The 11480-nt window shown below is 37.5% G+C and overlaps 1 protein-coding gene across 6 annotated transcripts in view; it reads right to left on the bottom strand.

The window, feature by feature from the left end:
* Positions 1-6764: 6764 nt before the first annotated feature.
* The window catches only part of CSNK1A1 (casein kinase 1 alpha 1), a 51478-nt gene continuing 46762 nt past the window's right edge, over positions 6765-11480 (bottom strand). For 4 of the 6 annotated variants that reach the window (XM_070569203.1, XM_070569205.1, XM_008528314.2 and 1 more), the window contains one exon: positions 6765-9249. In XM_070569203.1, coding sequence (XP_070425304.1) covers positions 9242-9249 — 8 coding nt within the window. In that variant the 3' untranslated portion in view covers positions 6765-9241. Of the gene's footprint in view, positions 11464-11480 lie in introns of all 6 variants that reach the window. The other 2 variants (XR_546157.2, XR_546156.2) reach the window with 1 other exon arrangement.

Raw genomic sequence — 11480 nt, 5'->3', positions numbered from 1 at the left:
TGGGTATCTCCAGATTGTGCAAGCAGCAAAATCCCCCTAACAGGCCTAACATTCTCCCAGGTGACAATGCACATTCAGTAAAACTAATGTACGGAATTTTCCTTCCTGATGTCATTATAAATATAGCACTTTTCCCTCTAAAGATAGAAATTGAAGATAGGAAAGTGGCATTTAAAGACATTAGAACATATTTATCCCATAGGGGGAGATTATCAACCTTAAAATCCAACAAAGACTGGCTTCAATATGTAATGGAACCCAAGGAGGCCTCACCACCAGTAATTTATGAGGCTTTTTCTTTTTTGAGGAAGATTAGCCCTGAGCTAACATTTGCCACCAATCCTCCTCTTTTTGCTGAGGAAGACTGGCCCTGAGCTAACATCCGTGCCCATCTTCCTCTACTTGATATGTGGGGTGCCTGCCACAGCATGGCTTGCCAAGCGGTGCCATGTCTGCACCTGGGATCCAAACCAGCCAACCCCAGGCAACCGGATCAGAATATGCACATTTAACCGCTGCACCTCTGGGCCAGCCCAACGAGGCTGTTATTGAAGAGAAAAGGTTGGAGTTGGTGTGGACTGAGGAAGATATTCTACTGTCAGGATTGCTGCCTGCTCTGAACCACCCTATCACCACCCCTCCCCCTCCAACACAATTCCCTAAAATAGAGTTCATGCTCCCTACCATTTTCTCATACTTCATCCTCCTCCTCAGCTCCTACTACTTAAGGGCATTTATCTCACTGTCTTTCAGATCTCTCCTAGACAGCAACGCAAGGGCTTGCAGATCAATAAAACTGTCTGGATAGGGATGCGGCTGGGTGGGACTTCTCCTAACTCTATACACTTACACATTATTTCAACTTTCTGTAAAAACTTATGTACGACTTACATATTGCTCAGGGCAATCTCATTATCTAACAGATGTGAACCTGCAGCACTCACCACCTGTACCACTCATCTTGCTCTTTGCTAAAGGAGCCAGTACTCTGCCGGATTATTCATGTTGGTGTGTTTTGCTACCATTCCTCCAAGATTAGTTTCCTCAAGGTGAGAACAGTCTTCTTCGGTGAAATCTTACTCATCTTTCAAGATTCAACTCAGAGATTATCTTCTCTGATCGCCGTCTGCTCTACTAGTATTGCCTCCATTTTGGTAACACCCCATATTGCATAGTCTCATATGAACAGTCACTCCTGAATTCCCAGGGAGTAGCACAGTACTTGGCACTTAAGAGACTTGGTAAATGCTTCTTAATTGCTAATTGCTTCTTTGTGCATAAAATAATTCCTGTTTGTGCAGAACTTGCACTTCTGCATATAGGCTAAAAATTTTAAAGGCATGCCGTCATATAAAATTCAAGATAAAGAAGCAATAACTTACACATTGCTCCATTTTGCAGGGGGCAGGGCAGTCGAGGATGTTAAAAGTTCTTCGAAGAATTTACTTTCATGTTTTTCGGTGGCCACAGACACACACACAATCTAGAGGCTAATGTACTAGTTTTACTGCGTCTAAATCTAGACTAAAACATTACACTCTTAATGGAGTCACATATGCTAGCAGAGTGCAAACCAGTCTTGCAATTATTGAAAAATATTTACTTAGCAACTGTCGAGAGCAGTGTCTAAAAACACCCCCCTCCCCACTTCCTTCCAATCCTACATATCTAATGCGGCACTTCATCACCACTAAGATTTGTGCCACTGTCCACTGGCAGAGAACCAATGGATGGCTGCCTGACATCCCAGAGAAATTGTTTCCAATGGTTACTCTATTTTACTTCTCTGAACCAGTAACATCAGTAACTTAATATGGTATTGTTGAGTAAAGGCTATATTTTTCTAAGACATTCTACTCCATAAGTGACATTATCAGGTTGTAAAAGTACTATCATACTGGGGGGAGAGAAAACCCCTTCAGTGAATATACTAATATATTAGAACAACCTATATAAACTTGGTTACATGGAAACGCTCCAAAAGCTTAAATGAAATATTCACAACCACAAGCAAAAATAACTTGATCAGTTTTTTATCTAGCAGAATGCATATTAGTGCATTCCACTCAAGTATCAGATATGGAGAATGTATCTTAAATCTACTCAATACTAACACTTAATAGTTTTAAGCTGATTTTTAAAAACTAATTTCAATTTTTAATGACTGTTTAGTAGCAAAATTGGCTAACATTCTTTTCACTATCAACACACAGGTGAGGTATTTGGTGATAACTAGGTAAATGCTGCCTGACAAATGCAACATACAAAAAAATTGCTCTAGCTTAATGGTGAGTGCCACTAGGAAAAATTTTTAAATGTGAACAGTACTATTTAGCCTGGATTCTAGCCCTGGTTGTGGGAACGTGAGTACATCTGTACATCTTTTTGGGCTTCTCTTCCATCAACTTATCTCCAAGAGACTGAAGGAAACAAGCTCTAGTATTTGGTCCTAAATGTGGACTCTACTAACAGGTAAACAGTGGAGTGGACGACTTGTTTATAAAAACCCTCCTATCAACACCATTTTGGATTTTAACTCCTCCTAGGCTGCCATCCTATTTGTTTAAGACAGATAATACAAGTTACTTTGAAAGGAGCAAGGTTCTCATAGAAGAAATCAAGAGAACATAAATGCCTCCCCCAACGCTGTGCTTTGGTATTCTCAAATGTAAAATGGAGACAGGACCTACCTCGTGGGAAGCTGAGCAGGAGGCGAATACACATAAAGGACTCAGAAAAGCGTCTGGCATATAGTACTCAAGAAATGATAGTTAATACTAACATTAGTATTAATGTTAGTGGGTAAAATGGTGATAAAAATAAAAAGAGGGACACCACGGTTTAACAGTATGAAAATGAACGGAAATCAGGTTTAGGTCCTGGCTCTGGAACTTATCAACTGGTCTCGCCTTGGGTAGCCCCACTTACCTAACGTGAGTAACAGTAATTGTTTCATATAATTGAGGATTAAGTGAGATGAGGTATATAACACTCCTGAAAACTGTAAAGTCCTATGTGGATTCAAATTCCTTAATTCTGCAAGACATTCTATGAAACTTAGTAACTTTCCTTTCTCCCCTTCTTCTATCAATATGAAAATCATGGATTCTTATTCAGTGGCTCATTTTGCTATCATTGTCTTGGTAGCACATCTGCTATAGATTTGGCTAGGAAGAACCCTTCAAGCGGCTCCTGTGTCCTTCTGAGACGCACCCATCATATTTTTAACATTTCCTCTTTCTGACACAACAAAATGTTCCAGGTTCATCTTCTATTTCCCTGCCCCAGCCCCGAAGTCAGGCATTTCTCTAAGGAGCTACAGTTTCTTTCACTATTTAGAAATCAAGATGTGGGTGCTAGGTGTGCTCCACTGCTCCTGCAGTATTACAGGTTCTAGGCTCTCAGTGAACACAGCTGGGAAATAAAACATTACATATATATTATATATATATATAAAGAATATATATACACACACAAAAGTACTAAAGTCATGAAAGACAAAGGGCGACAAACTGTCCCAAGTTGAAGAACACTAGACAGACACAACTAAGCATAATAAAGGGTCCTTGTGATGGGTCCTGGACACAGAGAAAAAACATTATGCAAGACACTGGAATTGATGAAACTTAACAGATTGGACTACAAAATTGTGTCAATATTAAAACATTCTGATTTTGATAACTGTACCATGGTTATTCAGACCATGTCTTTGTTCTTAGGAAACCTACACCAAAACATTTAGGTGTAAAGGGGGATGCTGCTGTCATCTACTCTCGGTTAAAAGGTACATGTTTACAGAGCAAATGTGCAAATGGTAGAGGAAATGGGGCAAAATGTTAACAGTTGTTGAATCTGTGTAAACAGCATAAGGGGGAATCACTGCAATCTTTTTGCAATTCTTTGTTTTAAAATCAAAATAAGATTACAAAGAGACAGCTTAAAACCACTTTGCAAACTGAAGGACTATATAAAACACAGGTTATTTCTAAGGGTATTGACTCAGGTCACCGAGATGACGTAGTATTAGGTTCTTGCTTGTCTTGTTAAAGTCTGAACCATGATCATATTATCTAGTAAATAAATGGGCAACTTATCATTTCAGCAGTGAGACAAGGGACAAAAGTTTCTATCTTAGCTCTGAGAATCAAGTTAAAACAATCTATACTAATATTTTTAATGGCATCAAAGAAATGTAGATATAATCACTAATTTTGCTATAGGCAAAGGTTTTTGAGGGTTAATAACTGAAAGCAGTTTCATATAACTGTTCAATTTCATCTTAATACGGAATATCTCTTTCCACTTCCTACAAACGAGATACACAATCACTGTTGGAGGAAAAATTCCTCATATATTCCAGTCTATGATTCTTGTCACCTCCAGCAAAAATGCTTGTTTTTATGAATTTGACAGAATAAGGCATAATCTGCAGATTCCACCCTGTCCTCTTTCCACTACCAATGGATGATTTAATCCTCTCCCACAGCTTTCGTCTATATTCACAGATTCTAAAGGTCTCTTGCACTCTGAACAGACGAAATGTCCTGCCCAGTCAGAGGCTTCCCACACCTTTCTCCTCTTTCAGATCCTGTCTCCTACAACAGCTTAAATGGGTTCCCCGTCTCTGCTCGATTCCTCAATAGACCCTTCTGAGGGGCACCTCCACTTTTGTCCATTTTAATGACTCTGCAGCTATTTTATTTCTCGATCTGCATACTCAGCCCTATCCTTATTTCACAATTTTCTTTTGCTGCTCCCCATCTAAGATACCCACTCCCACGTTTGTCTAGATTTCTTACTCTTCCCAAAAGCCTTTAACAAATCCAAGTGTCAGATATCCCTGCTAGGTGCTCCCATAACTCCCAAATGTTTTTTCTTCAGCAATGGTTACACTGTGGGTATAAAATTGCTACGTCTTCTAACTACACTGTAAGCTGTTAAAATGGGATTGTTTTAGTCACTTCTGAATTCCCTGTAGCTAGCAGAGCTCCTGACAGTCTAAAATCAATTAGGAATGTACACTGACGCGCAAACAGCTCATTTCTTCAAACTCTATTGCATAGAAATATTTATGTACGAAAAATGTGCATGACTGAAGTGATAAATAGGCAGGTAAAACAGAAAATCCTTAAATATCAGGTGATATTTAAATTATATGCTCGGGTTGGACTCCTCACTATGAAGGACTTCGATCTATTGGCCTCTTTAAAGACCTTCTCTAACTTCATTCTTCTACTTAAGCAGAAATCACCTCAGTCAGGCGCTTTGACTCGGGTCTTGGGTGGTACTGTTACCAAGTAACACCGCTTTCAGTACTTAAAACAATATTGCAAGTATTTCTTCATAATTTGGATCCAGACAGATATACACGGAAGGCAATACTAGGAGTCCCTCAAAAAAACCTCTTCAAGGGATCTGCTTTAGTAAAAGTAAAAAGCAGAATGAACCAATTTCACCTCACTAGGCTGAAAAGGAGGAGAGACTAACCAAGTGTTATAATTCCCAGGAGGTCTCTCAAACTTGCCGAGTCTGCATTCTCATTGTAGAACTCTAGCTACTCTGGTTCGACAGCCTCAACCACCAGATAATGCCTTTGAGCAACAACTTGGGGCACTGGCACGGTGGCACAGCAGTTAAGTTCGCACATTCCTCTTCTCGGCGGCGCGGGGTTCGCCGGTTCGGATCCCGAGTTCGGACATGGCACTGCTTGGCACACCATGCTGTGGTAGGCATCCCACATATAAAGTAGAGGAAGATGGGCACGGATGTTAGCTCAGGACCAGGCTTCCTAGGCAAAAAGAGGAGGACTGGCAGTAGCTGGCTCAGGGCTAATCTTCCTCAAAAAAAAAAAAAAAAAAAAAAAAAAACTTGGAACAGGGCTTGGACATCAAGCTCTAATAGCTTTGATATTGCTGACATTTTCATTACACTTTTGCATTATGTCCTCAAAACTGGTCTAACAAGTGATTTCAGAAAACAAATCATTTTACATCAATAATATACTATCTGATAACTAAATACAGAATGTATCGCCTGATCAGATCAACTTAATATTTGATTCATTGCCATCTATGGCCATTTCAAAAGATGAGAAGTATACTAAAAAAGTTGCCATTATTATTAAATATATTCCAGAGAAGGGGAATTTCTTTGTGGGGAGAGGAGGTAATTGCTAAAATGTTGTCAGCAATGGTAATGCGAATTACAAGTGTAGTCTCATAAAATCTCACTCTGAAGGGTAGAGCACATCTGAGACACAAACACCTTCATCTAACACTTTACCTCACACACACCTACTAACATCTTGGTCACATGGTTATCACTAGTTAACTGACAAAGAGAAAACCTAAAATATTGCTCTTATCAGTTTGGCTCAGAAAAAGTCAGCTATCTCAGACTACTGCTGAATATTCAGGAGCTGAGCAGAAAATGTCTAGGCCACCTCTTCCCAAGGTTCATACCAGTCAAACTACAAGATCCTATTCTTGACATTTCAGCAAACATTAGGGAAAACTAGCTCATTGGCGTGGGTTCTAAAATCCTTTTGTTTGGTATTTTTATTATAATAAAATTAAGTTTGTAATTATTACAGTATATTCTTCTGCTTGAACCATAATAGTATTGCAAGGACTAGTAGAAATACGAAAATCTCAATGGTATTTGTTGATGGGAAATAAAGAGTAAAAGCAAACCTCCAAAATTCCATTTGTAGGCCATAGGAGCATAAGCACAACCATATGGGAGGAGATAACCAGTCTCTTCCCTTCATATATATTCTTTTTTATTTTCTTGTTATACCTTCCCAAAACAGAGACATTCAACAGTAGTTAGAATGGCCATCTCCAACATTTAAAAAAACTGCACCCCCAATGGGTGAACAAAGTAAAGAGTAGTAACCTAGAGTTCAGCTGAGTAAGCCACTGCGGAGCCTTAAGTGGTGAGGTCTTCCAATTTCAGAGTGATGTGTCTTCAACTTGTATCATCATTTTAGTGGAAAAACATAATTAATTTTGGTGAAATGAGATTCATCTCCCGACAGGATTAGTAACAGCATTCACTGAATTTCACATTCTTCTTTTGTGAACTGTGAAGAAAATGAATGGTAGCTAGAAGATCAATGGGATTCCAACTCCAGCTGCAGATGGAATGATGATATACCAGGACAAAAACACTATATTTTGATTTACAAAGCTAACAGCAGTTTTAAATCTGCAACTTAATTACAGACCAACTACACCACAACCTTTTCAAATGGCAAAAATACAAAAAAGTTAAGTGTTACAAAAATATTTCAGAAAAAGTGCATAGTCTAAGTGCATAGTAAATAAAAGCACTGAAAAATATCTTGCTAGAGGGAGTTCAGCTTGGAAAAGTTATTACCAAAGCTAAACATTTTTATTTTACACAAACTATACTCAAAAATAGCTTTATGAGACTGATTTCTGGCTAAAAGTATCAAAGGGTTTATTAGTCAAGAAACAAATACCTTAACTGACATGAGTGGATAGAAAAGAAACAAAGAAGCTGCCTACCCCCAAAAGTTCATACTCATTAAGATTTCTGCAGTATGATGGTGCTAATATATGCTTTAATGGCAGGATGTGATAATCATGGAATTAATTATTGCTAAAGTAGTTTTCAAATGAAAAAAGGAAAGAAAATAAAACAAATTAAACTTGACACAATCTGACCAAACACGTGTCAAAGTTATTTTACAAAATACCAACATTTAACAATAGGTTTCTGGCAGCATTTTGAGACAAAAGTTCTTTTAATTTATCCTGACATGCTATAAATGAATAAATTACATTACTTAAAGAATTACCGTCAGTAAGTTTTTCTTTCTCTTGGGTCAGAAAGAGAACAGAGCCTCATATATGATTGAGAAAGGAAGCGCCAATAACTTACAGAAATGGGTGGGAGCCAGGGAGGGTTCAGTGTCACATGAACCTCACAGGTGTGATACTCTCCAGGGTTAAGAATCAATCTGATCAAAGCCAATTAACAAGGAATTTAAAAGAAAAACTTCGTTTTACAGTTAAACCCTTTAACGCTTTCATTCTTATTCAAAATCAGTCCAGCTGTTAGTCTGAGGCTGCAGGAATTACAATACCAGGTGCTGGCAGCCTCAGCACTAGGTATTGTGCCCGCACGTCATTAAAAAAAGAAAAGTGAAAGAATGCCTTTCCCCTTCAGACCAAAAAAAATTAAATAAAAAAACTTGAAGAAAAGGTATAACACTAAATCTAAAATGATTTGGAAAGGAATATCATGTAACAAATGGCTTGAAGTAGTCTATTAAAAAATTGGGGAGATTTTGATTTCATAGTGAGTCAGCAAGGCATTTTTGTTGTTTAAAAAAAAATCTCATTTCCTTACAGAAACAGTTTTTAGTTTTTAATGAACTTGTAAACAAAAAAGCTCCCATTTCAAAATAAAAACAAAATCCCAGATCATATAGATGTTTACAGTGATTACATTTATCTAAGCAACATACATACATGTTCAGTTGTAAGATGTTAACTAAATTTCTGTGACAAATATGCTTTTTTTTTAATACCAAGAACATTATAGAGTTAATGCAGAGTCCTAAGGATAATCTAGTAGTCACTAAGTTTTTCTTAAGTCTTCACTTTAGATGCTGTTATTTCTAGCACAGGTAAGCAGGCAGAGTCTTTCATATGCTCAAACACTGGAATCTTTGGTTGCTACCACATCAGCTGGCTTGCAAACAAGAAGCCAACCATTTTAAGAATGTTTTAAGTGAACAACTTGCAAACCCCAGGGATGGATAAACCCTAAGAATGCACAATTGTGAGCATTTACAACCATCACAACTGTGGCTGAAGACTGTTCATGCCGTTCTTCTGAAATGAGATCTCAAAGCAGTATAGTTCAAAATAAAAGATTTAACAAAAAATTGGCATATGCACGATTTCTCCACCAATTTGCGTGTGTCAACCATTTAGTTAACTTTCCACTTGAAAAAATGCAATAGAAAACTGGACACCATGTTTCACTATCTCAGTTAATATTCACAATTACAGAGGCTACAACTCGGGACACAGCATCACCAATGCTGCCCAGAGCCAGTTTATACTGAAATTAAGTTCTTTACACCAAGTAAATGGTTGTCCACAACCACTGGCTAGTGTACATATGAACTAAAATTTCTAGATTTGGGGAGAAACAAATGCTGCTCCAATCATCTGCACTGCTTCTTCTGTTCCTTGATTCATGCTTAGAAACCTGTTTAAAAAAATCAAAACAGAAAAAAGATTATTAAAATTGCAAGTTAAATAATTTTTTTTAAATGACACCCCAAATAGGGAAACTGAGTGGAATTGGGCCAATAATTACTTTAGCATGGTGACTCATGTTAATTTCATCTATTTGAAAATCACTAGCTCAATTTTTTGGGAAAAACATGAAACCTTCCTGTTCTGGATGCCTCTACGTAGGAGTAATGTACAGTGAATTAAAGTCTCCCAGTCAGCATACAAGCCTCAAGCTATAGAACTACAGGTATTTCCAATGAGCCTGTTTTGTTTACTTCTGTATTTCTAGCATCTAGAACATATTATGTGTTCGAATATTTGTCAAATGAATGAAAAACAGATTGCTTTAACAACTAGAATGTATAGTTTTAATTATCCTATGAGCAGGAAGTGCTCTGCACATTTCTGACACAAACGAGGAATGATAAGCTTTAATAATAAATTATCGAAGGCATAATTATCTCAGTTATTCCACTGAACATAAAGATATTAAGTATATAATTCTTAAACAGAAACCTTAGGTCTTTAAAACTTCTTTACTTCCATCAGTTACATTAAAAATGTTAGGTTTTGTCACTGTCTTGAAAGTTAAACAAGTGATGCCTTTTTGGCTTTATTTACTTCTCAAGCCTTGCCACCCTGCATACACTCCCCTCCTCCCCGACAAGCAGACCGCAGGGCTTCCACATAAGGCAGGCTTGAATAGAAGGCTTCAAGTAATATAGCTCATGCTTCATCTATGCCTGATGGCAGAGAGGAAATGTGTCTAACCCTTAGCAATAACATAAAAACCCCATCAGCACCTTCTCATCTAAAGCCCTCCTGTAAGATATCAATGCCTCTTGGTCCACCCCCTTCCAAACTCTTTTAGCTGACCTAAGTATAGCTCATTCTAGCCACTCTGACCTCTCACTTCTGGAGCACAAATCATGTTTTCGCCAATCATAAACTGCTCCCTTTTTTGTACTTCTCAAACATTTGTTGGAGCATCTCCAATGGGCTTTATGGGATACATAAAATACTTCCATGATTTACTTTTCATGCACGGATGCCTTTTTCCCCAAAGATAATACCACCAACATTTATATACTATTTCTTGGTAAATATTCTCACTCGTTAACTAGGAGTTTTCCCATTTGAGGTCAGAGTCATCTTTATTCATTTAATCTGCTGTGCTACGCCTGAGAATAAAGACGAAGTGCTGTACTTCTGTGTCTCCCCATAGTGCCTAACAGAGGATGCAAAATAGACCTTTGCTGCCTGTTCAAGTACTAAGTTCATAAACCAAACACCAAAAATGATAATGAAACTTTGTGAAAAGGTATTTTACCACAAGGAATATTATCTATTTGATATAAATTATTATACAGGATTAGCTAGGTAAGCATAAAAAGAAAAGGTTGTCAAATCAAACCTTAAAGATCTGACCAAATTCTGTAACCTAATTCCAACTTTAAAATACAGAATATTTTAAAGCAAATTAAAACTATGGATAAGCTAAATAAAGTAACCCTAACCCCAATGAACAGTTGGTTTCAAGTTCTGCAACTATTCTTAAATACGATAAAAAGAATAATGTTTTCGCAACTACGAAAATTGCTGGGTTTTCTTTTACCATAGCTTGCTTACACAATTACATTATATTGGATAATTTACTTTGCTGAATATCCAAGTAGCTCTAAAACAGAAACCATTGCCACTGAGAATAAAAAGGAAACATTAGTTCTTTGTCAGTCAAAACATTAGAAAACTCCTGTGTCTTTAATAGGGATAAGAATTATATCTGTTCATCTTTTAATGTGATATATGAGCAGTTGCTGGGTCATTTGATGATTACAATTACTTAGGGATTCGTTAAAGGCTAGCCTAACAATATTCCTGGTAGAATACAGCAGTCAAATCCAGATTTAACTCTTCAGATTGGCCAAGGTAGGATACTCCACCCAGAGATCAATGCTTCTCCAGTCCTAAGATGTTAGTGAAGTTTGTTTAGGAAAAAATCTCAATAAGAGCATTCAGCAGGTATTCAACATTCAATCTTCAAGTACTAAGCATTGTTTTCCCCAGGGTGCATTAGTCCTTGGTTTTCAGCTCGTAGTTTAGGTGGCATCTCTTGGCTTCTGAAAGTCCAAAAACCCATCTTCACTGCAACAACAGTTAAAATAAGGAATGAATGCCTTTGTTCCTAAAAAAGAGGGGAGG

The sequence above is a fragment of the Equus przewalskii genome, chromosome 13 (assembly GCF_037783145.1).
Source record: "Equus przewalskii isolate Varuska chromosome 13, EquPr2, whole genome shotgun sequence".
NCBI lineage: Eukaryota > Metazoa > Chordata > Mammalia > Perissodactyla > Equidae > Equus > Equus przewalskii.
This window is presented reverse-complemented; position numbering and strand designations above follow the sequence as displayed.